This window comes from Sphaeramia orbicularis, chromosome 16 (genome assembly GCF_902148855.1).
Source record: "Sphaeramia orbicularis chromosome 16, fSphaOr1.1, whole genome shotgun sequence".
In the NCBI taxonomy this organism is placed as follows: Eukaryota; Metazoa; Chordata; class Actinopteri; order Kurtiformes; family Apogonidae; genus Sphaeramia; species Sphaeramia orbicularis.
Window position 1 is genome coordinate 50,675,643 of NC_043972.1, and position 27,866 is coordinate 50,703,508.

The window sequence follows — 27,866 nt, forward strand, 5'->3', positions numbered from 1 at the left end:
TAGGTAAGTTTTCTGTATTTTATTTCTCGCATTTATTTTGGATTAGGTAAGTTAGTTTAAACTAGAAGAGATTTTGTTTGTTGTGTTAGCCGCTCCCTCCCCTAACCCTTTCTTAGTTGTTGAACAAAATACTGATAATAATTATTGTGAATTTTAGTTTTTGACTGACGTGTGTGCTTGGGAGCTGGGAGGGGTCAAAGTTGAGCACATTATGTTTGCCCTGGTAAACCCCTAGGCCGGGGCGTAACAGGGGATGTGACGTATGCTACAAAGGAGTCAAATTTTGTAGTTCTTTTTGTGTAGGGGTACCTACCCAAAACCAGAGGGTGCATAGTGCTAGTGCAGGCAAGACAGACACTCTGGAGTCATGACAAAAGTGTAATTGAACCTATTGTGAGTTGTTGTACCATCAAAATGACCTTGAAAATATAGTTTGAAGGCTGAAAAAGTATGTTGTGTTGTTTTAAATGCCCCCTTCGCTAGATGTAAGAACAGCAACCCCCGAGCTGGAACTACAATATGAAAATGACAAGTTTGGATATGTCTCTTTGTGCAGTGTTTTCTTTTGTAGACAATAACAACTGCTTTATTGTTGATGTCATTTTGCAAAGGCAGCATCTCTGAATCCAGCACCTACTGCTTCCCAAGACATACGTGGTTCATTTAAAGAAATAAATCTAACCAAACAAGCCCAGAAAACTCTAACCCCTTCCAGAAAAACAGTGGATGGTGCCAGACCCATCTCCAGCACTGGTACTGTGCAGACAAAGCACAGAGATAGGTCTGGATATCCAAGACTAGACTGAGGCCACTGAATTTTCAGTTTCTGTTATAGTAAGGTAGCGATGACACATGGGGCAGAAATAACAACCATATCAAGTGCCTCTTGAGTGCAGCTGAGGAAATACTACCTTTCGGCAACACATGGTGATGGCATGTCTGTACTCTAGTCATAAAACATACAAAAAGGTAAATGTGCAATTCATGTGGAAAGGCATTTGGATTATTTGCCTGACAAATAAACCACTGTTCTCTGGAATATTTATAAGGCTAAGCTAAGGGCTTTTAAAATGATTCAGAAACTGCAACTGTAAACACACACACACACACACACACACACACACACACACACACACACACAGTGCTGTGATAGTGACGGTTAAATAACTTTTAAACAGCACATTAAATTTAAGGGTGTTAGTGGATTTTAATGTGACTCTTTAAAGCTGTATATGGCTTTCTGAACACCCGTACTGGCAGTTAAACAGAATAAATACAGAAGGGTGGGGGGGCTGCTGTGATAGCCTCCTAAATCAAAGTCATGTGTGTTGTTGAATACAGGCCAGCTGCCAGTCCAGCCCTCTCACTTTGCTTAGCATCATCCTAACAAGGCACTGTTTATTTGGCTCTTGAACCAGGGGCAGGAGGTGCAGAATCTCCCTCTTAAAAAGTTCAAAAATTCTGAAAGCAGTCATGCAGGGTTAGTGTTTGTAGTAATTCTTCAGAGTCTGGGAGAACTAAAAAGGATCCAGTAGTTTGTGTAACCTGTTGTGTTTTTTTTCTTTTACTGTTTTTTAACGACAGTGAGAAAATAGACATGATGACTGAAATTACGACTCCTCACATCTTTTCTTCAGAAAAGAACAGAAGCCAAAAATTAGAGTCACCACATACAATGAGCTCTGAAAGATGTGTGAACTGAAGAAACTTGTGAACTGTCAGAGGACATCATTCTGAGAGGAACCGACTTGCTGCATGAACTCTGAATTTGCTCATTGGTGCACACTGTAAACAAACAAACAAAAAATAAACGTAAAAGGGAAAACGTAATATGTAGTATGTAAGTAGTATGTAACACAACAGAGGGTTCAGTATTTGTCACTGTCTTTTAACTATTGTATAACTTTTGACCCATTTTATGTCACGGGCATAAGAGCTGTATTATATTTTGCATTATGACTTACTATATGACAAAAAATTCAAATTATATCTGTCTGAAAGGTTACATATCTACTGTTTATGACTTGAAATACTTTCTATTACTGCTTTCTGCTACTTGAAATAGTGTCTTTAGAATTAAACCTACCTTTTCTTTTTCTCTCCTTTGGAATCACATCCTTCAACTTTATTTTTAATAAATGCAAGGGTTTTTAAAATATCTTGAATGACTTTTTTTTAGATGCAGATATGACTTGTTATTGATATCACCAAGGTCTACATAATAGGCAACTGAGTAAATGTGTCCAAAAAAATACAGATCACAGCATGACCTGTCTTGAATTCTAACCTAAGGTACAGTTTTTATCCATCGTATTTCTACTATTATCCAAATCTGAATGCTGTCAATTGAACTTTTTAGGTGTTTGTTTTCAAAGCTTGATGTCATATTTTATAGACCATTTCACATTAAAGAAGGCTTGTTTTTCTTCAGGTTTTCTGATTCATCTTCCTCTGGTGGTAGTAGCTGCGGTTCTCCAACAGACTGAGATAATTTGACCTCTTTGAGCTCTATTAATTGACTCATGTTGCTCTGAAAACGTGTTTATCAAAGTGTTGATTGCCAGACTGCTTTCATAGCTGACAAATGCTGCTAATTGGCAATCAAGCTAATAGAAGCCATTATTATGGCAGCTTTTGTCATTGTAAGAGAAAAGGTCACAGAAAGTCACTTTGCTAGTGAGGTTGTGTGCACTTACCTCTGTTTGTGTGACTTTTCAGCTACCGCTCAAAACAAACTAATTAAATAAATAAATAAACTTCTGAGGTTATGTTGTATGGACTGACTGTATTTTGGAATAAACTCCACCCTAAGACTTTTAACATCGCTGAGAGGGTCCAATAATTAGGCCATCAACAACAGAGCAAAGTAATGAACAATGATGATTCAGGACCATGGACAGCACTACCAGATAATGAAGGCAGCTGAGCAGATGTCTGACAGACTGACTGACATCACTCACAAATCTGTTGTATCATGCTTTGGAAGAAGAAACTTCAGCTCAAATGATACACAGAGAATGTTTGTTGTGATCAGAACAACAGTGGGTAATTTGACTTGTTTGATGCATTTAGTGTGATTTAGTGTGGATTTAGTATCAAAATCACATTTCATTTACTCCTTTGTGTTGTACATTTTCTACAGCCTGAAAAAGGTGTCTAGAGGTTTCTTGTTTCCTCTCAGACCACTTGAATCACAATATGCTAGAAAGTTAATTATGGAAGTTTTGTCCAATGATGTCAAAAAGCTACAGAGTACTGCTGCTACAAAAGCAGAATATTTTAGCACCTCACTTCTGACACAGTGTTCTTCAGTTTGGTGTCATTCAGTCAACAACAAAATGACAAATTAATGTTTTGGGGTGGCAATCACAAAGCTATGACCTTAATCCAGTATAACACTTATGAACTGAACTAAGTAAGTTGGTACAAGGAGGATCACAAACCTGAGTCAGTATCAAGACCTGCAGAATGAATAGACCAAAATTGACAAAGAGTGTTAATGTTGTGAAGCTTGTGGAAGAATATCTTGAAAGTTCAATGCACATCATGTGACTAAAATATTTACAAAGTGTGAAATTATAGTTCTTACTGTTGTGAAAGTTTAAAATAAAAAAAAGTAGTGTCAGTAACTCATACACAGGCAAAAAAAAAGCTCATGGGCTGGAGATTTAGCATTATGCAATACACAATGCAGGAAAACAAAATAACCACCTAAAATCAACAGAAAATTAAAATGTAATGAGGTGAATGACAACAATGAGTCTGCACTACTGTTTGAATCAATTCAGGGCACTATCTACCTTTAGACTGGATGAATACAGACCATACTGACCTCAAGTAACATATTAGCAACATAAGTGGTGTGATGAGAGAGTAATTTTGGATCATGGCTTCAAAAAACAGGAGACATGACATGAAAGTTTTTAACCATGAAATGGAAATATTTCATAAGTTTCAGCTCAAAGACAAGACTGTATGTTTAATATATCAGTTATCAAGGTGTTTATTGGGCATTTTCCAACCAAGCTTGCCAACTGTGCCACACCCTTTGTCATGGGATGGAGAAGGAAAAGTTCCAAAATCTAGACCAGAGTAGGCAACTTGTGGCTCCTAGGCCACATTTAGATCTTGAGCCCTTTTCAGTCTGATGTTACACAGTCACAGAAATGTACACTAAACTCTGTGTGAATCCAAAAATAGAAGTAGTAGTGGTAAAAGTAGACGCCTTTTTATTTTATGACACAGAGGGCATTCATCTGTATACTCTATTGCAAAGAAATCCTTCAAATACCAGTCAGTTTTTGCTGCACAACACAGTAATAATAAATGACAGCTTTTCACAGTCACCACCACGACATTTGTTTGGCTTGAGACAGATTTTTATTATTCATTTATTTTTTGCTCAAAAATGTCTCTTTAGTTAGCAAACGTTGCCGACCCATGATCTAGACAAACCAACTGAATTTCTGAGAATCAGGAACAAGAGTTAGCGACATACAGTCATGGTTGCTTCTTCAGCATCATGCATGTTTCAATTCAATTGTCTGGTGACCTTTTGCAGTAAGGCTCCGGGAAAACATGTTGCCCCCCAGTTGAACTAAGAGAGCTTGTATACAGTATACTGAAATGAGGAGCTCAGAATAGCCAAAACTTGAGCTTGAATACATTTAACCAAGGTGTAAGTGAACTTCTGACCTCAACTATCTACTGTAACAGATGTTGCTTGGGGAAGGTGGAATAAATAATATATTTTTGTAGTTGTCTCTATGCACTTGCAGCAATGACTTGACACTGTGTCACCACCACTAACAAGCCCAGATTTCAGCACACACGAACACAACCTATTGCTTACCCTTAAAAAACTTGAGCTTGGAGTACTTGGGGCATTTTTCTGTAATTTCCGTGCTGTTGAAATCCATATTTGACTTTGTAAAACCTCTTTCCTGCATCCTGGTAAGTGCAGCTGGTGTGCAGGTCAGATGCTGCTATAGCCACTGCTGGACTGGACATTAATCTTCATTTGATTATGTGGACTTCACCATGCATCACATTTACTTTGCATACGATGCACTCTCACCCTTTACATAATTTATCATGCCCTCCCCTTTTCCCAGATAATGCTTCTCAGGGGGTGGAAGAAGACAAAGAATAATTTACTGCTTGTGAATAAGAGCGAATAGCTACATAGCACACATTATATGACAGGATAAATATAACAGTGAAATGCATAAGCAGAGGGTTCTTTTAGTTTCTGAAAGGAATAAATCAGATGCACTTACAATGTGCAGTTTGGGTTTTCTTCCAAAAGGATTTGACATGACTACTACAGATCTGCCTCTTCATGTTTTGTCAAGCAGAACTGGCAGTCGAGTCAAACTTTTTGGCAGACATTAACTCATGAGTATAGTCTAAATGTGCATCCAGTAGTGTGGTCTTCAGAGCTAAACCAGAAACATCTCACCTCTCATCTGCCTTCTGATTAAATTGCCTTAAAGTATCAATCCCATTTAATTACTGTCATTATCATCAGTGAGAAATTATGGGAGCCCAACACGGCAGGGTTAATTAGGCTTTCAGGGACGGACAGATTATTTATTTATCTGTGGTCGCCTGCAAAGGGGAGATATGGAGTGGGGAGTTAAGTTGACATCGGTGTGTGCTCGGCGTACTTAAATCAGCTTCTCCTTGTTTTGTGTCTGACTCACTTCACTCTCTCACTGTTACTTTGTTTCCCCCACTTGGTACCGTGTCTCATTTCCAAACTCTTCCTTTGAGTTTTTAATCTGTCTGCCTCTCAATGTCACTCACACCCATCTGCATGTACCATATAATCTAATAAAGGACATTACTGATGTCCTTTAAAACACACACAGATTACAGTAATCTGCATTATGCTGATAAATAAATGTGTCTTGCCCCAGTAATGGTTTCTTTCCCTGTTTTGTCTGAATACTGACTTTGCCAGATGCCCATACATCACTGAATGACCCAGCAGAAAATACAGGCTATATACATTTTCTGTTCTTGAAGAGTGACTCAGACCTCTTATTGTGTTCATCAAGCAACTCCCCAAAAACTAAAGAGGCTCTTTGACAAATGATTTCCCACATCAGATACAGCAGAAGCTTTCTGTGCAATCTATTCTCAGATGCACATTTAGGGCTTTGTTTCAACTTTCTGGCTGAAGGTGCACATATCAGTAAAATCAACTGATGGGGAGATTTGTCTGAAATGAAAACCTTCATCGTTTGTATTCAAACTAAATACGGCAGAGGCTCAGACTGAGATTTGCATACCTACTATTCAGAGAGACTGTTTAATCCTGCATTGCACTGATCTAGTAAAGAAAGAAAAAAAAAAACAACCTACATACAGAAAATGACATCAAAAGTCCCTTCTCTGGTTGAGGCAATACATATGTGTTTGTCTTAATGTTTCACATTAATTACCCTGTCGTTGGCAGCTCACCATAGTCTATTTTTTACTGACAGTTTCATAATGAACTGAGAATTTTTTTACATTCCTAACAAGATTTTTGATGTATTGTATGCAGTTACAGTGACAAAGCACCTGTAAAACTAGATTTTTGCATAGTGTGCCACCTGCAGCCACCAGTACTAGGTTCTATTTCTATGTGGATTTGAGTGCATCCTTGGCAGTTACATCACAGGAAGGAACATTCAATGCAAGTGTACACATAGACTCACTATGATCCACTCAGATAAACAGCTAGTTTGGGAATGCAGATTTCCGAAATGTTTTAGTTAAAATAAAAATAAATAATGATTTGATATGTATGGTGTCAGTTATGGACAAGGATTGGTGTGAATGTTTTGGTCATACCACCTAGAAGCACATCTATATTATAAAAGGGAAGTGGACTCTGTCTGTGTGTCTCAGGCATCACACAAAATCCAGAAAGAGCGGACTGCTGCAGTTTGGTATACCTATATATTTTTGGTCAAGGAAGAGACTAGCGAAAATGGCAAGTTGATTGGACCAATATTTTGGGAGATATTAGTAATTCTGGAATACAATGGCCTACCCATGGCCAATCACATTGCTATGCCCTGAATCATAGAATGTGTGGGTTACCTAGCAACAGATAAACAATAGGGCCATGTTGCCATGGCGTCAAATTTCATGTACAGAAACAGACATGCCAGCTGAGAGGTTATTCAACTGTAAATTCCAGTGGATTTTACCAAGAAAGTAAAGAAAGTAAAGGAATGAACTATATCAGAGGATCTAGAAGCCGTGGTTCCCCACAGGTCAATGTGCTAATTTAAGATTAAGATCCTTTATTTTTTGTGAGTATATAGATCACATGCATAGACATGAACCACACATCGAAACTGACCTTCTGCATTTGACCCATCACTACAACATACCGGAACACATCACACACTGCAGACTAGAAGCAGTAGGCTTGCCATATCAAGAAGATGGAGGGTTGCATGCCTTGCTCAAGGGCACATCAGCTAACAACTTTCTGCCAGTCCAGGGATTCCATTGGATAATGACTGCAGTGATTAACATGTTTCATCTAACAGATGTTCTTTAACCCTATCTGATGCATTAGCTTCTCATTTCTTGAACAACCATCAGTTTGATAGAGAGCATAGAGATTGGACGATGTTTCAACGGAAAAAGGTCATGTGGTCTGATGAGTCCAGATTAACCCTGTTCCAAAGTGATGGGTGCATCGAGGTGGGAAGAGAGGTGGGTGAAGTGATAACCCATCAGTGGCTAGTGCCTACAGTACAAGGCTGTAGGGGCAGTGTATGATCTGGGGTTGCTGGGGTTGTTGGTCACATCTAGCTTCACAATGTTACTTGTCCATAGAATGACATGTTGCAATGTTGCATAAGCTTATTGAAAAAATGATATGTGAAAATACCACAAAAATGTGTCCAGCCATTATCCAGAAACGTCAGCCCTTAGGCCAGTGGTTCCCAACCTTTTTTAGCTTGTGACCCCATTTTAACATCACAAATTTCTGGTGACCCCAGACATTCAAAACAGAGATTTTTATTTATTTATTTATTTTCTAAAATTAATTTGGTTTTGATCATGTAATCGTTTGCTCTACTATGTTGTAAATAAACATTAATTTTAGATGACATTTAGGCTATATAATGTATACTATTATGGACAGAGGCAGAAAAACCAGGTGTAGATTACTGCACAAAGTGAGAATTTTATTTTCCTGTCCAGCTTGTATTTACAAGACTGACAATTAATACTGAAAAACCAATAATTCAAACTATGAATTATGAAAAAGCTGCAGCATCTGAAACCAACCACAATGAACATTTGAAAGATAAACAGTACCACAGTGTTTCAGTTTCAACTTCACAATTTGTCATGTCTTTTATGGATTGGGATTATCTCTCTCATCTCACCATATATTTATTACCTGCGCCAAGGAGGTTATGTTTTTGCCGGCGTTGGTTTGTCTGTCTGTCTGTCTGTCTGTTTGTCCGTGTGCAAGATAACTCAAAAAGTTTTGGACGGATTTGGATGAAAATTTCAGGAAATGTTGTTACTGGCACAAGGAACAAATGATTAAATTTTGGTGGTGATTGGGGAGGGACTGATCTGCCTTGGCGGAGGTCTGTGCTCTCCAAGTGTTTTTCTCGTTATTAGTAATTTTTTTTTTTTTTAATCAATTACTAGCAATTTCAGGTGACCCCATTTGAATTCCTGGTGACCCCACATGGGGTCCCGACCCCAAGGTTGAAAAATATTGCCTTAGGCAGACACATGACACATTCTGTGGCAAATATAAGAAGCTAAATACACAAATTCACTTACTTTTTGGGTGGCACTTGTCCCACATTGACCCGGACACAGATAACTTTCCGGGTCTGCATCCCCATGGAGCAGGGCCCTTGCATGTCACTGCTGGGACGGATACTTGTAGAGGTGTTCAGCGATGAGGCAGTAGGATCTTCAGTGCAGGGCCCCCAGGGGCCGGTCTGCCAGTGATACACTGTGCAGGCATGTTCATTACAGTTCCGTACCTCCTGAAGGGCACTGCTGTTTGGGCACAGGGCTCCACCTGGGACGCAAAACATCAATATTCACAAGTGTTCATGTGATATAAAAGTGTGTCACTGTAGATGTTTGTTAAAATGGATGTTTGGAAATTTGCTGCTTTTCAGGGTCATTTCATTTGCACACTTTGAAGCACTTAAGCAGCTTTTGTTCAGACACTCTGCATTGTCAGAGCAAGAACAATGTGACAAGGAACTGTGAAGCTCTTCAAACTTTTTCAAATGTAACTTACATTAAAAACACTGTAGAGAAAGTCAGTTTTACAGTACGCCTCTAAAATGAGATTAATTACATTTGAAAGATCAATGCAGCATTTTTTGTAACCTGGTCTAGCATAGCTTTTAACCTCACTGACCTCAGCCCTCAGATCCATAATTAGTTTTACAAGAAACATTACATTGAAAGGTGTTTAATTTTAAAATGGTATGTAATGTAAGTATTGATGAATAATTTTGAAAATATATTGTTTCCCCTTTTTCACTTTTTCTTATTCTCATTTTCTACTTCTTTGTTTGGTTTTACTGACAATGGATAATTTGACAGCAGCTACACTGAGGCTAAATGTAAACCTGTGCACACAGTTTATTTGTGTGGGTTTGTTTTTATTGTATGGATGATTGCTTGCTTTTACTGTATATTTCATTGACTGCTGTATGTAAGTCAAATTACCTCTTGGGGACATATTTGGTTCTGACACACTGCTGCATATCTTGTAAAATAAATTATATACATCTTGCATTTAGGATTCAAGACTAAGACAATCTAGATGTTGGACTCTTAAATTGTTTTCTCTTTGTGTTTTATTATCAGACAACATGAATAATAACTTGTGCTGACCAGTTTAGCTGACTAACAATTTGCCATCGCTAGTCCCAACATTATCATGCCCTGGTGTGTCAAAGGACCCTGAGCTGCTGCTGAACTTTGACCTAGATCAAACTGTATGTTAAACAATTGCAAAGACTGCAAAACAGTTTAAGACAGTATGAATTAATTTAATTAGGGACAGAAAGCATGCCATGTTTTAGTTATTTGAATATATTTAGGTTTACATTATATTACCATTAACTAACTTTTTAACAATGAGTTGAAGCCACTGTCTCTCAGCATACATGTTAAATTGCAGGTTGATGACTGTCAACAAAAACAGGCACTTAGGCTTTCTAACATCTCTTTATAACCACCATGAAATTAAATGTATGCAGTTATCCTAATGAGATGGAGTCATCCTGTTGAGGCCAATTAATCCATTACTTAGCAGATAATTCTATTTAAGCATATGATTAGTAGCATATTTATAAGATAGCTTTAAGTAGTTACAGTGGTTTCAACAGCATAGAGTTTTCCCACAATATACATCACATAAGATGCATATACAAAGAAGCGTCAAATCTAACTACATTGGGTACTCTGCAGGGGCAACCTGTGGTGGAGAGACCAAGATTATTTAAGCCTTTTTTGTTGAAGAACACAGTGTGTTTGCAAAGAGACAATGACCTAAATGAGCGGGAGAAAGTCAGGACAAAAGTAACAGCTATTTCTTCAAGTCCATAAGAGTTTGATATGCCTGATACCATCAACACTTTCCAGAATCGCAACAACTTTTAAAGACATCATGTTTTCTGTTAAGTTCAGTGACGTATGCTCCCCATCACTAAATTCACTTAAGCAGTGATTTTTGGTCTGGTTGACTGGTTGTGTTTATTGGTTTTCTGGTTTACTGGTTGTGAAGGACTTTATGGTGCATTCAGGAGCACTTCATAAACTAAAATCTACACATGAACGGCCATAAAAAGCCAATTCTTTTTTTCTGTTGCTAAAATACATAGGCCTATACCCTCCCTTCATTTATTGTTCCATCCCTACAGCATTTTAATATTTAGATGATAATTTCACATAATATTCATTTCAAGTTTTAAATATTTTATTACTTTCAGAAAATGACACACTGTAGCTCCTTTTAAATAATCAAATATGACAGCCATGCCTAATATGCATACATTTCAAGTAGTACCCTTGGCTTATCTGTTAAATAAATTTTGGATAATTTCCACGATTGATTATTTTTTAATGAAATGGTGAAAAATGCTAGATTACAGTCAGATAATCTTTTTTTTAATGAAAAAAGAACAAACAAAAAACAAACAAAAATATTTCATATACTTTCTAAATTCATCGCTTGACTTAAGTTTTTAGCTTTTTTGAGTCTTGAGATGAAAAGGCTTGGAAACTCAGGATAGCCATATTCTTAGAGCAATATTTACATTTTTCTCATTATTGTTTCTCTAAGTAAGTTTCAAAGTAAAAACCTGTCAACACTGAAATAAATTAAAACAAAACAAATTTCAACAAAGTTTTGAGTGGGACTTTCTCTAAAAGTCAACGCCACATTTTTACTGCATGTGTACAGTAAATTGATTACAAATAGTATTTATTGCTCACATGAATCAGATCAAATCCAAATTTAAACCATTATGTTTTTGACCTATCTCTGCATCAGTTTTGTTCTGACTGATGGAGTCAAATGGTTCAAAGTAAAGATATGTTGATGTCGTTCCACAATTTAACAAAGTAGCATCAGAACTAATACAACACACAACAGATGTTGATCAGAATAAGAATTAAGTTCTGCCTGTGAAAATCTTTTGAATTACTTAAAAGTGTTACTTTCATCCTGGCTTTTCCCTGTACAGTTTTGTTTTCCATTTGTATTTCTCACCCACCACAAAGCAGCCTCCAACTACAACCACTATACAGTATTTCTAGTCTTTATTTGAAGATTTACCAAAAAGTTCCGGAAACTTCGGCACCTGTGAAAGTCCTTTGATAAATACAGATATTAGGTTGTTAATGGGGGAGGTGAAAGGTGTTATACATGAAGTAAAACCACTGAAAACAACAACAAACACCAAAAGCAATCAAGCTATTTCACACATGGCCAACAAGGCCTGACTGTTCTACAACTGGCTGAATAAGGAGTTCTAAATCAATTATACATTCGCCTAGAGCTGTTATGATAATACACATATTTTTCTAATTCAAAAAAATCAAGCTTACAACTTTCATTTTCCTATGAGTAGACACATAGCTAGAGGTTTAAAACAGCTACAAGCAAACTTTAATTATAAATGTTACCCTCCATCACTGTGATCCATGCCACTACCATTGCAGTTACTGTGAGGAAAAGTAGCAGATAAGACAAAGGCGAAGCTTGGTGACATGACAAAATGACAGACAAGTAGACACACAGAGATTTAAAGCAGAAAGAACAAGTGTATGAAGGGAAATGATCATAGAGCAGATAAAAAGTGAGTGTCAGGCGAGGAGACTGTCGAACAGAAATAATCGCCAGGACAGATAAGCAGACTGAGATAAGGACAAATGCACATGCAGACAAGTGTGAAATCCAGATGTTCAGTGAGTGACAGCAAAGGACGACTTGAAAGACCATGACTAAACCAGTATCCAGGCTTCATCTGCATACATTTCACTACACAATGGTGCACAATAAGCACAGTTTAGCAAGTAGAGACTCACCTTCCCCAGCATTGTAGGCCAGAATGGAACGGGTCCGCATCTGTTTGCCCTCGATGGTCTTGCTGGAACAGGTCTGAGAACAAGTGGACCATGTGGTCCAGTCGCTGAGAACACAGTCTCTTGAGCAAGGCACTTCACAGGCCACGGGCTCTGGAGGAAGGGAAGATGAGCATAGGTTTCTGTCCACTTCCTCTCCTAAAGCAAAGAGGGACAGATGTAAACACAGTTAGAACTGAAACCATCAGTCAGTGACATGATTGAACAATGACCATCCAGGGATTTTCAAGCAGAAATTTTAAAACATAGTTCTCTGATTTTGAGGATTTACTGCTTTTCTTTGATTGATGTAATAGATGGATAGATAGAGAAAACAAGTAACTTCACAATTTTCTGTAGGGCCAGTACAGCATAATCACAATACTTGTAGCTTGGCTTTGAGACTAGTTTCTAAACCATAACTTTTCAACATGAATTTACTACTTAAACAGATATACAAAAACAAATCATTCATTTTATTTTGGATTTTCCCCACAATCAAAGCCCTAAACCTGTCCAACACAATTTGATGTTGTCAGTTATCATTCTAAATATGTGTAAAATCTGAGGAAATTCACTACATAGGTACTGTCATTTGGCATCAAACAAAACCAGAAGATACCAGGGAGTTTTTGCAATTCAGTGCTATCTACACAATGAAAAATAATCATGTCTGGTACCCATCCCTAGTTTTTTTTTTTTTTTTTCATAGATGTAGTTAACCATAAAGTGTTTCATTACATGTAGGTTTTGCGCATGTTCGAATACTTTGGTCAAGTTTGTGCTGGAGTCTGTTGTGTACTGAGAGATGGTTATTTCTTGACATTAGCTAATTCCATTTCTGGGCTAACGACTGTCCCAGTCACCTACATTCATGATAACAGCCTGATTTCTATGTAAACAACTTGAGTTGTTTTTTTGTTCCACAAAAATTATTATGGGGTTCCCGAATTCATCTGTGCTTCACTTCTGCTCCCATGTAGTTACAACACTGTGCAGAACTGAATACTGCTAGCGTATAAACAGAGTTGGCTAAACCAGCAAGTTACACATTCCAGCACAATCTTCACATGAGCAAATAAAATGTGTAGAGAAGATATTTTGCTTTGCGCCATAAGTGAATTATATATTTTACATCATATCTTCTGAATCAAACATGCCTTTGCCTATTTTTATCCGACTGTCTCCTCCACACTGACAGACCTATGCATGAGAAGTTTTTGCATTTGTTGAAAAAGCACATTTTTTTCCTTGACAGCTCTACTATACTTGTCTTCAAGTTACTCTAACGAGACCATAAAATGATTCTGCCTTGCAAATTTTTCATGAACTTTACTTGTACTTCATGACAAGACTCAGATTGTCAGTATAACTTAGCCACAGTTTATGTTGGCATTAGTATTTGTAGTTTGTATATAGTAACATAAGTGGGGAGTTTGTGAAGTTTTAAAGGTTTACAAAGGTTGTTTGTTAACTTGAAAATACAGTGTCTGTTAAGGATGGAACAATATTCAATATGACTTTAGCTTCAGCTAACTATACTCACATTTCAAAAAATGCATGGTATTTCAGAGGTGCAGTACCAGTCAAAAGTTTGGACACACCTTTTTTTTCTTTATTTTCATGACTATTTACATTGTCGATTCTCACTGAAGGTGTCAAAACTATAAAAGAACACATCTGGAAATATGTAGTTAAAAAAAGGGTGATATAACTCGAAACGTGTTTTATTTTAGATTCTTCAAAATAGCCACCCTTTGCTTTGATTACTGCTTTGCACATTCTTGGCATTCTCTTGAGGAGCTTCATGAGGTAGTCACCTGAAATGTTTTCCAACAGTCTTGAAGGAGTTCCCAGTGATGCCGAGCAGTTGTTGGCCATCTGCGGTCTGTCTCATATTATTTAAATGAGAAGGTATGTCCAAATGTTTGACTGGTAGTGTGTATGTATTTGTCTTGTTGGTGTTAAAGCTGTTCTTTATCGTTTCCTTCAGTCTCCTCCACAATGACACAGATCTGTGCATGTTGATGAAGTTGGATCGACTGTTTTTTAGGACTGTTTTAATGAAAAAGTTAACTTTGACAAAAAAGTGATTCTTACATCATCAGGTCTTACTTAGAGGATGAATGTTTCTTTGACACATTTGCAAAATAAACAACAAACAGATGCTATACTATAGTTACACTTTAGTAAGGATTCTAGTGGTTTTATACTGTACATCCATAATGCACTGTATATGGATGCTGAAGGTTTACTAGGTAACTCAGGACTCACTGTGTGGTAAATTTAAAGGTCCAAACATCAACTCCACATACTCCATCTGTACTCCAGCACAAATACACAGGAATACTGTTTTCCCCACACTAGGTTTGTTGTCATATTACCACTTGAGATTTCTGAAGCTGGGTTTTAAATCATGCATCCACTGCCTTTAAATTCTGGAGTCTTGGACATGAAAGCTGGAGCTTTAAATACAATACTTGGGATGGGTCACAAATTAGCAATAAAGCTTCTTTTGAAATAATGTGCGATTACCACAGCATCAGAAGGTGCATCTATGAATTTATAAAACTTTAACAATCATGTATTACTTGTGGTCACCCATATTCACAGATGTTAATGGGTTTATTCAATATTTTTGGATTTAGCTGCACCATAGAAATAATTTAGAACATTTCACTTGTGTTTCCGATATTGACATGACAGCTGGTTATGGCTCGTTTTATGGATTATCTGTACTAAATTCATATTGATGCACTCTGACTCTGCTCTTTTCATGTTCAGGGCCAGTTTAGTATGGAGGAGGGCCAAAAGCACATGGGATTCCCACATTTTTACACTAACATCAATGTATTATTAATGAACCCACAGCATCAGCTATAAGTGGATTATAGTAACCTACATATTTGTCTGTGTTGCTTCGAGTGTTGCCATAAACCAAGCAGAGTATGTGTAGCCAGAAAATGTCAATCTTTGACAGGTTGATTTTGCAATTTCTGGCAGAGGGAGAATCATTTGAGCTTCAAAAGTCAGATCTGGTCTGATTTTGCATTAAGATGTTTCTTAGACAGATATGCAGTGAACCAATCATGACTGAAGTGTGGAGGCATGAAAATAAGAAGTGACATGGAACCCCAGCAGTTTTGAGACTCACACAGAGAATGCATGAATGAACAGACCAGCGACTATGAGAGAAAAAAACCCTCCATACTGAGTGTGTGGAGAAGAAACAGGTCTCTGCCTAAGTGGGCAGCCAGTCAGCATGGGGAATATCAATAGCCAGTTTCAATAACATTTGTATCGACCTTCGCCTTTTGTCTGGGGCCCTGCCTGTGTGGCATTTTCTTTTATGACTGGGACACACTTGGAGAAAATATACAGCTGACGTTGTGGTAAGAAAATCTCTGAAGCGAAAAGCAGAGTGAAAGTCCAAACAGAACAAATCAATTTTCATCAGATGGGGGAGTGAAGGTGGGGAGATCAATCAAGCGAAGTCAGGGGAGAAAGAGCAGTGCATAGTTTCTTTTACTCCTGCAGTATGGCAGGAAGGAACTATGAGACAACTTCACTGAATATCTACACATGATACATGAACTGTGATTTGGGTGTATTAACTTCTTTAGCAGGGAATCTATGAAAGTCACAGAGCTGGATTATAAAATATGGATTACAAGAGAGGAATTACTGTGTATGTTACTGTGATGAACTACATTCCTATGGCTGGAGCACATTCTTAGTTAACAACGTTGAATAAATAAAGGCCATATGTAATTCAGAGCTTGTCTGAGAAAAGTAACTGTGTGAAAAATCAATAAAAGGTTACTGCTTATTTTGTCCAACATTTGTCTGCTACCCGAAGGCAACAGGAAGTCCACACTGCAGCTCTGCACCTGTACTCCCTATATTATTAAAGATTTACAGTAATAAAGTGTAGCAGAAAAAAACAGAGACAGCAAAGGGCACCAGATATTCTGAGACCCAGGGCTATGGGGGATTGATTTGATTTAGTGAGAGTAAGGTTTAATTGTGCATGTGGAGAGAGGAAGTGTAATGAGAAAGACAGCATGGAGGGAGGTGGGAACACTGATAGAACTGAGCAGAAAAGTAGGAGAGGTTTAACTGAGAGAAAGAGTTTGGAAGGGGTAGGGTAGGGAGATAGGCAGGGAGGGGAGTCTGGAGAGAACTCCTGGCAAACTTGATGAATGGCAACTCATTGAAATCTCCTCACGTATGTACATGGGGTCACCAGAGAGCTGACCTTCAAAATGATAAGATCCTCAATGGACTGGAGGTACAGTAGGTGGGGTGGATGGATAAAATTCAGGATTTTACCATGAGAGACTGGAGTTCACATATTAACTCATTTAGGCAATAAAAAGGCTTTGGTTAGGGCCGAGAAAAGATCATGGTTTTTTGTCCTAATTATTAATAAGTATGTCAGTTATTTGTTATATTCACATCTCTTCACATTCTTTTGTAGTAACCAAGCTCTGGTATCTTTCCCAAATGTTGTCTACACCTATTGGTCACAGCAGGGCTCGAACTTTAAACAACTGTAAGCATGTTTAAGTGTAACAACACTGAGGGCAATTAGGTGCTAGCTTCACAAGATTTCATTCTGGTCTTATTCTCTTTATTTGAACCCTAAAGTAAGTGTACCAGTGATCCGACTTCTTGTAAATTCAAGCTCAGTAAGATTTTAAGGTTGATAGAAGTCTGCTATGTCTGACTTGACAGGTGTCATTCAGTGTTTCCAGTTCTTCAGTAGTGAAAGCGTCTACTGTCTGTTCAGACACTTGCTAGAAGTTACTAAATGATGTCATCATGTAATTTGCATAAATGGAAATGTGTATGTAATTGTACTGAATGATGTAGGACAGAGGAATAACATTGTGGGAGAGATAAATAAGTGAATATAAAAACACTGTTAATATGTTTAGAACTACAAATGAACTTTTCTCTGTCAATTATTTTGTTTTTTTAATGTCACAGTTCCAATCCCTCTCCTTTATCCCGGCTTGGGGATTTATTTGTATATTGTATAATTTTTTTGGCTTACTTATCTTAAGGTTTTTCTTTAGTTTGTTTTTAACCATACAGTGATTTGTTTTAGACAAGGAATGATACGTGCTTTCAAGTCAGAGTCTCCAAAAGTCTCCAATAACACCTGAAAAAGTTGATCAGTTTTTTGCTAGTTACTTTGTTAATAGACAGTTTCTAGAGGGGTCTGAAAAACCACTAAATGTACCAACAAAGTGGGTAAGTTCGAAATGCTGACAGTTACAACTAGGCAGACAGACAGACAGTGTGTTTTCTGACTGAGAGAAAATCGTTTGGTGTAATTTAGAGGGAAAATGTGTGTTTTAGCATGAGTCAATTTTTAAAAGTGGTTAAATGCTTCTAAACAAATTTGCTAAATTTGTTGCTAGATGCTTTTTGAAAAAAAAAAGTTGGTAGGGTGGTCTGAAAAGTTGCTACATCTAGCACAAAAAAATGCTAAGTTGGTGGTCAGTGGCGTCAACAGTTTATTGACATACCAAATGCTTGGTGCTATTGTTTTTTTGAATAAAATAAAAAGAAAAATGCATTTAAAATGGATTTTAAACCTATTTCTATTCCTGACACACAGCTTAACTGGACAACGTCAAAGTATTCTGTCAAAGAAATGTTGAAGTGTACTGGTACCTAACTACAACCAACATGTTAGCATAACTTAAATACACTAGCAAATATATTATCTAATTTGTACAAGTACACATATGGTCAGCCAACTTGCCTACTAATTAGCGAGTTCATACACCATGTGAAGTTGATATTATTGCTTTTAACTGTAAGTAATTTATAATATGCCAAGTCTGCACTAAGTTACAGTATTTCAGTAAACAAATGGCTCTTTTTACAGTTTGATAATATTTATCGTAAACTATTGTCCACAACTGCCTAACCCTACACCCCTTGCACTTCTCCAGCTCCACCAATGTTTCCAAATATGGTCACTTCAGAAAAGCTTCTAATTGGCAGTCCACAAAGCAATGGGTAGCTTCCCAAAATCTCCATCCATCGTTTGTATACAATTCATGAGCTTCACACTATACAACTTATAAAGCTGTCCAGTCACTGTGGTCACACTACATGACTCTTTATTATTATGGCAGGAAATCTTTCATTTGTTGTGGCTTTCACATCACATGGGTGATCAGCGGTAGGGTGTTACATAAAAGGACAATTTTCTCTAGGTGGTATCATTGACAGTTCTGCCTGGTCTCCAAAAAAAAGGTAAAAAATATGGGAGTTCCTGAATGTGGCAAGAGCTCTTAAATCTAAAGTGACAACACAAGACACTAGAGTTGCAGAGTTATGTCTGAGCCTTGACTTATGAAAGTTATAAAATAATAACAGAGACTTCATAGTCTGAACCATGTTGTTAGGTTTTAAAGCCTCTCACATTGTCAACTTCAGTGCATTTTAGATCCACTGTGTCTGGTCCTTACCTTTCATAATAAAAGCACTAGATACTGTGTGCCTGAACTTAAATTCACACAGAGAATATTGATCTAAGTTGTTTATGAGCTAATTTGCAGCAAAAACACAAGGATAAAAAAGAAAAAAGAGGACGGAGGAGAAGGTGACTGTGTAGACATTGGTACCAAGAACTGTCAGTTCTGCAGAGAGGCTTGGTGATAAAAAAAAATAAAAATAAAAAAAAATTGTTGTGAAAGCAGTTGCCTGCTCATGTTGTGGCTTGACAAGGACATGTTTGTGACTTGTTATTGTTTTAAATGATAGAAAAGCTTGTGTGTGTGAATTTATTCTGATAGAAAATATATCTGTTTTCACCACAAAAACAACAGACTGGATTCAAGGAGTTGCTGTGCTGGTCGCAGCAGAGGACTTTGTGCACTTATTGGTTGTAGGCTGTCATTGCTGTCACTGTCAATCAAAAAATATTTCACTCTGCGGGAGGTAGACTCGATTTTTAACTTGCTAGATATTGCATGAGTGTCTGCAATGCATAATTCAAAAATGGGTGCAAGCTACGATTTGCTTGTGATCTGGGACTTTTGTTCTTAATATGCAAAAAAGTTGTAGTGGAAAATCAGGACTAATATTGTATACAGTTCGGGCTTGGCATAAAAGTAAACAAATGTTGCCAGTCCTATAAATAATCCTAAAAAAGAGTTACCCTTTAACGTCAACTGTCAACAGATTTGCATCAAACTGTTTCCATTACAGAATCAGCCCATTATGCCTGCTGTTGCAAATTTCCATCATACTCAAATTTCTATCTATTTTATGAGCTATAGTCAAATTAACAATGTCCACTTAATTTAGCATTTGCTTGAAAGCAAAAACAAATATTTGTGTGTGTGTGTGTGTATATACATATATATATATATATATATATATATATATATATATATATATATATATATATATATATATATATATATATATGTATACAGTACTGGCCAAAAGTTTGGACACACCTTCTCATTCTTCGCATTTTCTTTATTTTCATGACTATTTACATTGTAGATTCTCACTGAAGGCATCAAAACTATGAATGAACACATGTGGAATTATGTACTTAACAAAAAAGTGTGAAATAACTGAAAACATCTCTTATATTCTAGTTTCTTCAAAGTAGCCACCCTTAGCTCTGATGACTGCCTTGCACACCCTTGGCATTCTCTTGATGAGCATCAAGAGGTAGTCACCTGAAATGGTTTTCACTTCATAGCTGTGCCTTGTCTGGGTTACTTAGTGGAATTTCTTGCCTTATTGATGGGGTTGGGACCATCAGTTGTGTTGTGCAGAAGTCAGGTTGATGCACAGCTGACAGCCCTATTGGACAACTGTTAGAATGCATATTATAACGAGAACCAATCAGCTAAGTAAAGACAAACGAGTGGCCATCATTACTTTAAGAAATGAAGGTCAGTCAGTCTAGAAAATTTCAAAAACTTTGAATGTGTCCCCAAGTGCAGTCGCAAAAACCATCAAGCGCTCCAACGAAACTGGCTCACATGAGGACCGCCCCAGGAAAGGAAGACCAAGAGTCACCTCTGATGCTGAAGATAAGTTCATCTGAGTCACCAGCCTCAGAAATCGCAAATTAACAGCAGCTCAGATTAGAGACCAGATGAATACCACACAGAGCTCTAGCAGCAGACACATCTCTACAACAACTGTTTAAGAGGAGACTGCGTGAATCAGGCCTTCATGGTCAAATAGCTGCTAGGAAACCACTGCTCAGGAGAGGCAACAAACAGAAGAGATTTATTTGGGCCAAGAAACCCAAGGAATGGACATTAGACCAGTGGAAATCTGTGCTTTGGTGTGATGAGTCCAAATTTGAGATCTTTGGATCCAACCGCCGTGTCTTTGTGCGACGCAGAAAAGGTGAACGGATGGATGCTACATGCCTGGTTCCCACCGTGAAGCATGGAGGGGGAGGTGTGATGGTGTGGGGGTGCTTTGCTGGTGACGCTGTTGGGGATTTATTCAAGATTGAAGGCAACCTGAATCAGCATGGCTACCACAGCATCCTGAAGTGACATGCCATTCCATCCGGTTTGCGTTTAGTTGGACCATCATTTATGTTTCAACAGGACAATGACCCCAAACACACCTCCAGGCTGTGTGAGGGATATTTGACCAAGAAGAAGAGTGATGGAGTGCTGCGCCAGATGACCTGGCCTCCACAGTCACCGGACCTGAACCCAGTCGAGATGGTTTGGGGTGAGCTGGACCGCAGAGTGAAGGCAAAAGGGCCAACAAGTGCTAAGCATCTCTGGGAACTTCTTCAAGACTGTTAGGAAACCATTTCAGGTGACTACCTCTGGAAGCTCATCAAGAGAATGCCAAGAGTGTGCAAAACAGTCATCAAAGCTAAGGGTGGCTACTTTGAAGAAACTAGAATATAAGATATGTTTTCAGTTATTTCACACTTTTTTTGTTAAGTACATAATTCCACATGTGTTCATTCATAGTTTTGATGCCTTCAGTGAGAATCTACAATGTAAATAGTCATGAAAATAAAGAAAATGCAAAGAATGAGAAGGTGTGTCCAAACTTTTGGCCTGTACTGTATATATATATATACACACACACACGCACGCACGCACACACACACACACACACACACACACACACACACACACACACACACACACACACACACATACATACTTGTATTTAAATTCAGGCATTAAGGGGTTAATAGTCACAAACACAAAAATGTCTTGGAGAGGTGGATGAAAAGTGCTTTGACCATTTAAAAAAAACACAACAATACATGTATGCACATCTAGACAGATTGATATGAAATACACTCTTGGTTCAGAAAACTTGAGATTGGTTTGATATGGGTCATCAGTGACACCTGACAACTGCATGGTCCAATAAGTTGTTGTTGGATTTCAAAATGTATTGCAGATTTTGCCAAAATTTTAACACTGAAAGAAAATGCAAATTTAAGCATTACTGTTGTATAAATATTAAGAATTGGTCCATCACCATCATCACGGTTTCAGTGTTTGGCAGGTACATGCAGTTTTTCATATAACATACTACTTTCACCTGGTAAAGCATGTACCACAGTCTAGGCTGAGGGCTAGGGTTGTTTCCAGCCTGCTCACTCCATTTTAACCATCAGATAAGAGCATGTGAAAAATCCCAAAACAAATGCTATCAATAAAAGTAATTTCCCTACTCATTTTCTGTTGAATAACTTAGTAGACAAATATTTTTGTCTTGTTATGTTGCCCTGTGTGACATGTTAGATAACTGTTCAGTCAGACTTGTGCTTTATGGCTGAATGACATGACAGACTACATGTTGTTTTCTTCCTGATGGAGATGTTTGTGTCTTAGAGGGTTAATGTGGAAAATGAAAATACATGTAAAATGTTCCATACCATCCTGCCATTTAACAGTGCCAGTAAACGCCTCTGTCTCACCGTTGCTGTTGACACACTGGACCTGTGCGAGCTGAGTACCAGGGCCACATGGCTTGTCATCATCAGGAACACACTGATCCAGACTGACCAGCTGCCAGACATAACAACTGGGCTCATCACACGGCACTGCCTCCACCAGGTGGGGGCAGTTTCCAGGTCCCCCCGCCGGCTCGTTGGTGATCTGGCGCCTTCTCAGTTTGAAACCTACAACACAGAAAACAGTGTCTGTGAGGCATTGTAAACTTGGGGTAAATGTGTTGTTAAAAAGCGCCTGTGACATACACATCCAAAAACAACATATTAGTACTTTCTTCGGTTTGTGTGGGGGTTTTCAGGATAGATTTTCATGATTGGCTGACTTGTTGAGACAGCTCATTAACACTAATATGAAGGATTCTTGCAGACCCTGTTGCTTTCCCCTCAAGCTTAAGCCTCTAACTGGAAGCTTCCAGTTAGAAAAGGCATCCTGACTATTTCTCTTACTATGAGGTCTCTTACTTTCATTAATGGTGCAGATTGACAGCCATATGCACATGAGACAAATAATCCAAGCCATGCAGAAGTCCAAATGTTCACTTAGATATTCATCCTATACCATATTAGATGATTGAGGATGACATTCTGATTTATTTAGTGATATTCTTTCAGTGTTACACTGGAAGGTTATACTGCATGTAAATGTAACCTTAATATGTCAGTTTGGGTTAGAACTACTGTGAGGTTAATGAAACATTTTAAACTCCTCATACAGTGAGCTCAGTGAGCCCTTCACCTTAAAAAACAATATAAATTGTTTAATGGGCCATAGACAGTGTTTACAGTTCTGTAAAAACAAAGCAACAAATCTTATATAACCATGCACATCATTTTTTTCACCACAGCCGAATGTGTCGCAGTTAAATTATGGACAGCTGTTGTGCATGTTAATTATAACTCATTCAGTTTTAAGATGGGATGATTACTGACAACAAACAAAAAAAGGAGAGTGGACTGTTTAGTGCTGTGATTGACAACTGATTTTTAACTAATTAAAATTACTTCATGAAAAGCTGCAGAGCAGGGACTGGGACCAGGATACATGTTTGTTACCAAAGGTGACCAGAAGTGCAAAGGTCAAGGTTAATTTTTAATCTGAACTTTTAACTCAATTTAAATTGTAAGTTAATAAGCGCTAATGAAATGGATTATGAAGCCCTTATTTACAGGCTGCTTTTAATCATTATGTGTTTCCTCCTTATAACCACACAATTTTAATTACACACAATATTTTTTTTTACAATTACTCATGTATATTTATTTTAGTTATATTGATAATATTTACCTAGTACATATAATACAGTTTGCTGCATGTATATAGCCACCTTGTTTTTTGCCATTTCTGGAATTGTAGAGGACATGTTTGTTGCCAAGTTTGATGATTTTTTTTACGTGGCCATTGCATCTCACTGAATCGTATAGTATTCCAGTTGACGTTTTTGATTTCATTTTCAATAGGGTTGAGACACTGTACAATGCTACTTTGCTTTGTGTCACTCCCCGTGCGACACCAAGTTACCCAAACAACAGCTGTTCCTGTTGGATCAGCAGATTTAACTCAAGGCCCTGACCGTACCACCTTTGGGTAGAGGTGGTGTGCACTAAAATACAACTACTTAACTAACAAAGAGATCCACAACAAGTAAAGATTAAGTGTTAATAACCTAAAAATACATATTGGTAGATTATATACACTACCGGTCAAAAGTTTTAGAACACCCCAATTTTTCCGGTTGTGTATTGAAATTCAAGCAGTTCAAGTCCAATGAACAGCTTGAAATGGTACAAAGGTAAGCGGTGAACTACCAGAGGTAAAAAAAACAAAAAAAACAAAACGTAAAGTCAAACAAAACTGAAAAATAATGTACATTCCAGGATTATACAAAAAGGAGACAAGAAATGGGCTAACAACTTAAAGCAGTTCTGCAGCAATGGAGGTTGCTCAAGCTTCGAAAGATGGTGCTATCAATTCCTACAGGTGTCCCAACGTTTCTTAATTACTTCCAACCACCTCTGTCTGGAAGTCTTCTCTTCACAGTTGAAACTGAAACTCGCTTACTACGACCACTATTGAGCTGTGCTTGAAGCTGTTGTCCTGTGAATTGCCTATCACGCAAGCTATTGACTCTCAGAAACTTGTCTTCTGATTCTGTTGTGGCTTTGGGTCTGCCAGATCTCTTCCTGTCAGCATTTCCCCCAGTTTCTGAGTGCCTTTGGATGGTAAAGGAAACTGGACTTACTGACACCTTGACTTTCTTGGCAATTTCTCACTAGGAAAGACCTACATTTTTAAGTGTTATGATGGTCTGTCTCTCTTCTATCGTTAATTGCCTTTTCCTTGCCATTTTTATGGTAACACACTACTTTCTGCAGTACAATACTGTTCAAATAATGCTCACAATGGAATGGTACAAAACTGTGTTCCAACACTACTTTTATGCAGACACAGGGGGTTGGAAGTAATTAAGAAATGTTGGGACACCTGTAGGAATTGGTAGCACCAACTTTCGAGGCTTGATCAGCCTCTCTTGCTGCAGAACTGCTTTAAGTTATTAACCCATTTCTTGTTCGCCTTTTTGTATAATTCTGAAATGTACATTATTTTTCAGTTTTGTTTAACCTTACCTTTTATTTATTTATTTTTTTTTACCTCTGGTAGTTCACCACTTACCTTTGTACCATTTCAAACTGTTAATTGGACTTGAACTGCTTGAATTTCAATACACAACTGGAAAAATTGGGGTGTTCTAAAACTTTTGACCAGTAGTGTATATAACATATAAGACACTCAGAAGAAAACTCTTGACTGTTTATATAGGGTTTATATAGGGTAAGCATCTTGCATCATTTCCTGCTGTTTGTTCGTTGCGAAAACGAATTGCTTCGTAGTTGTCGTATAATCACTGTTAATATCTAATGCCATGCCAATGACTGCTCATGTCTTACAAAGTCACCAGTTATTTCTTTCACACAAATGGCAACCTCTTACAATCCATTTAGTCAGTTTAGTCTCAGTTGCTAAACTACAGTAGCTTAGTGGTTAATATGGCTACTCTTTCTCCCTTCCATTCTCCAATTCTGTCTTGCTCATGTGTCAGATGTTTAGTTTTTCACCCGCTTACTGTAGTGAAAATGGTACGTGTAACAAATGTAGTGTTTTTGCGGACATGGAAGTGAGGCTTAGCCAACTGGAGGTACAGGTCTGTGACATGAATGAACTAATAGCTGCAACAGCTAGCCAGGTACCTTTAGGTGGAGAAGACCCACCAGCTCAGGTTAGGTGTCCCCCAGCAGCTCTCGAGCAACCGGGAGAATAGGAACAGTGGAAGACTGATCGAAGGAAGTACAGTGGCAGGCGTAAGCCTTGGGTACACCACCAACCACTTCATGTTTCCAACAAGTTTTCCCTACTCAGCGACACACACGCTGAGAATAAAACTCTGGTCACTGGCAGCGCTATTGTATGGAATGTGAAGTTAGAGAAACCAGCAACCATACTTAAATGCATTCTGGGGGCCAGAGCAGGCGACATCAAATCATACTAAAAATGCTGGCTAAGGATAGCCTAAACGTAAATACTGTAAGACAGTAATTCACATCAGCGGTAATGACTCCCAGTTACGACAACTGGAGGTCACCAAAATTAATATTGAATTTGTGTGTACTTATGCTAAAAGTATGTCGGACTCTGTAGTTTTCTCTGGTCCCCCACCTAATCTGACCAGTGATGACATGTTTAGTCGCATGTCTTTACTCAACCTCTGGCTATCTAGGTGGTGTCCTGTCAATGACATACAGTTTGTGGACAACTGGCAGATATGTTTGGGAAAACATGGTCTTATTAGGAAAGACAGCATACACCCCACTTGGAATGGCATTTCTCTCATTAGTAAAAACCTGGCCAAGTTTCAGTCGCAGTCTTACACACTTCTCTGCACTTCCAGAGCAGATACCCACTGTAAACCCTATAGAGACTGTGTCTGTCCCCCAACCATGTAAAGTTAACATAAAGAGAAAAACAGCTGTACATCAAAACCTAACAAAAATCAACACCAATACTCCAACAGTTCCAAAGCACAAGAACATAAATAAATGTGGCCTCCTGAATATTAGATCTCTATCTTCCAAAGCTTTATTAATCAATGATGTTATATTAGATTATCATATAGATTTATTCTGTTTAACAGAAACCTGGCTTTGTGAGGAGGAGTATGTATTCTTCAATGAAGCTACTCCTCCTAGTCACCTAAATAATCAGATTCCTCGAGACTCTGGCCAAGGAGGAGGAGTCGCAGCTATTTTTAGTTCATGTCTACAATTGAATCCTAAACCTAAGCCAAATTTGAGCTTATTGGAATGTCTTGGTCTTATCCTATCCAACCTAATCTATAAAACACTCCAGCCTCCTGGAAATTTCTGTTGGGTTCTGTAAATTGGCTTGAGAGTCTCACTTCGACCAGCTCTATATGTAAAGTGTCATGAGATAACTTTTGTTATGATTTGACACAATATAAATAATATTTGATTGATTTATAGACACTTGAGACTGTTTATTAACATTATCATATATTATTAGGACTATATGAGTGATAATAACGGCATCACAAACTAAGCTTGTTTGCTGACAGCACTTTAACAATACATATATTAAAAGTCTTATGATTTTGGTAAAATGGTTACCAGCATCACAGAGATATTTAATGAGCTTAACCAAGGTATCTATGTCATTATTAAACCTTAACTAAGCTTTTATGTTGGTTTATTTACATGGTTTATATAGTAAATGATGTTCTTATTAGGAGTATACTTTGTCTTTTAGGCAACCAAATCTAAAGGCTCCTATTGGAGGTGAGAACTCTCTTATTCAATGGAATGCAGTTTTACATTCATAGTGCTTTTATACTTTTTTCACAAGCCCCTTCCTATGAAGCACTTCTGAGAAAGATCACCTAAAAGTACCAGGCAGTTGAACAACCTTGCGTGACTGTTTAGTCAGCAACACATGTTAAAAGGATCCATAAAGCATCTTTAAACAATGGCGTCATGTTTTTCATACCTTTCTTTGCGGCCTGGTCCTCACAGTTCTCAAAAGTGCAGGGGCCCCAAGCCCCCCATGGTGACACTTGACAGTCGATGGGACAGGGGATTTGGCACAGCTGGGATGAGTTAGGGATTGGACCCTCGCACAGTTTGTTTTCCACTGGGGGAGAGGCTGAGAAAACAAACAAGAGAGAAT

At 37.9% G+C, this 27,866-nt stretch overlaps 1 protein-coding gene across 4 annotated transcripts in view; it reads right to left on the reverse strand.

Annotated features, from left to right (window-relative positions):
- Window positions 1-27,866, reverse strand: part of thsd7ab (thrombospondin, type I, domain containing 7Ab) — a 277,249-nt gene that overhangs the window by 111,716 nt on the left and 137,667 nt on the right. For 2 of the 4 annotated variants that reach the window (XM_030157281.1, XM_030157282.1), the window contains exons 6-11: window positions 27,687-27,842; window positions 22,595-22,798; window positions 12,598-12,792; window positions 12,196-12,234; window positions 11,846-11,881; window positions 8,818-9,064 (exon numbers count right to left, since the gene is read on the reverse strand). In XM_030157281.1, the coding sequence (XP_030013141.1) occupies window positions 8,818-9,064; window positions 11,846-11,881; window positions 12,196-12,234; window positions 12,598-12,792; window positions 22,595-22,798; window positions 27,687-27,842 (877 nt within the window). The remainder of the gene's footprint in view (window positions 1-8,817; window positions 9,065-11,845; window positions 11,882-12,195; window positions 12,235-12,597; window positions 12,793-22,594; window positions 22,799-27,686; window positions 27,843-27,866) is intronic. The other 2 variants (XM_030157284.1, XM_030157283.1) reach the window with 1 other exon arrangement.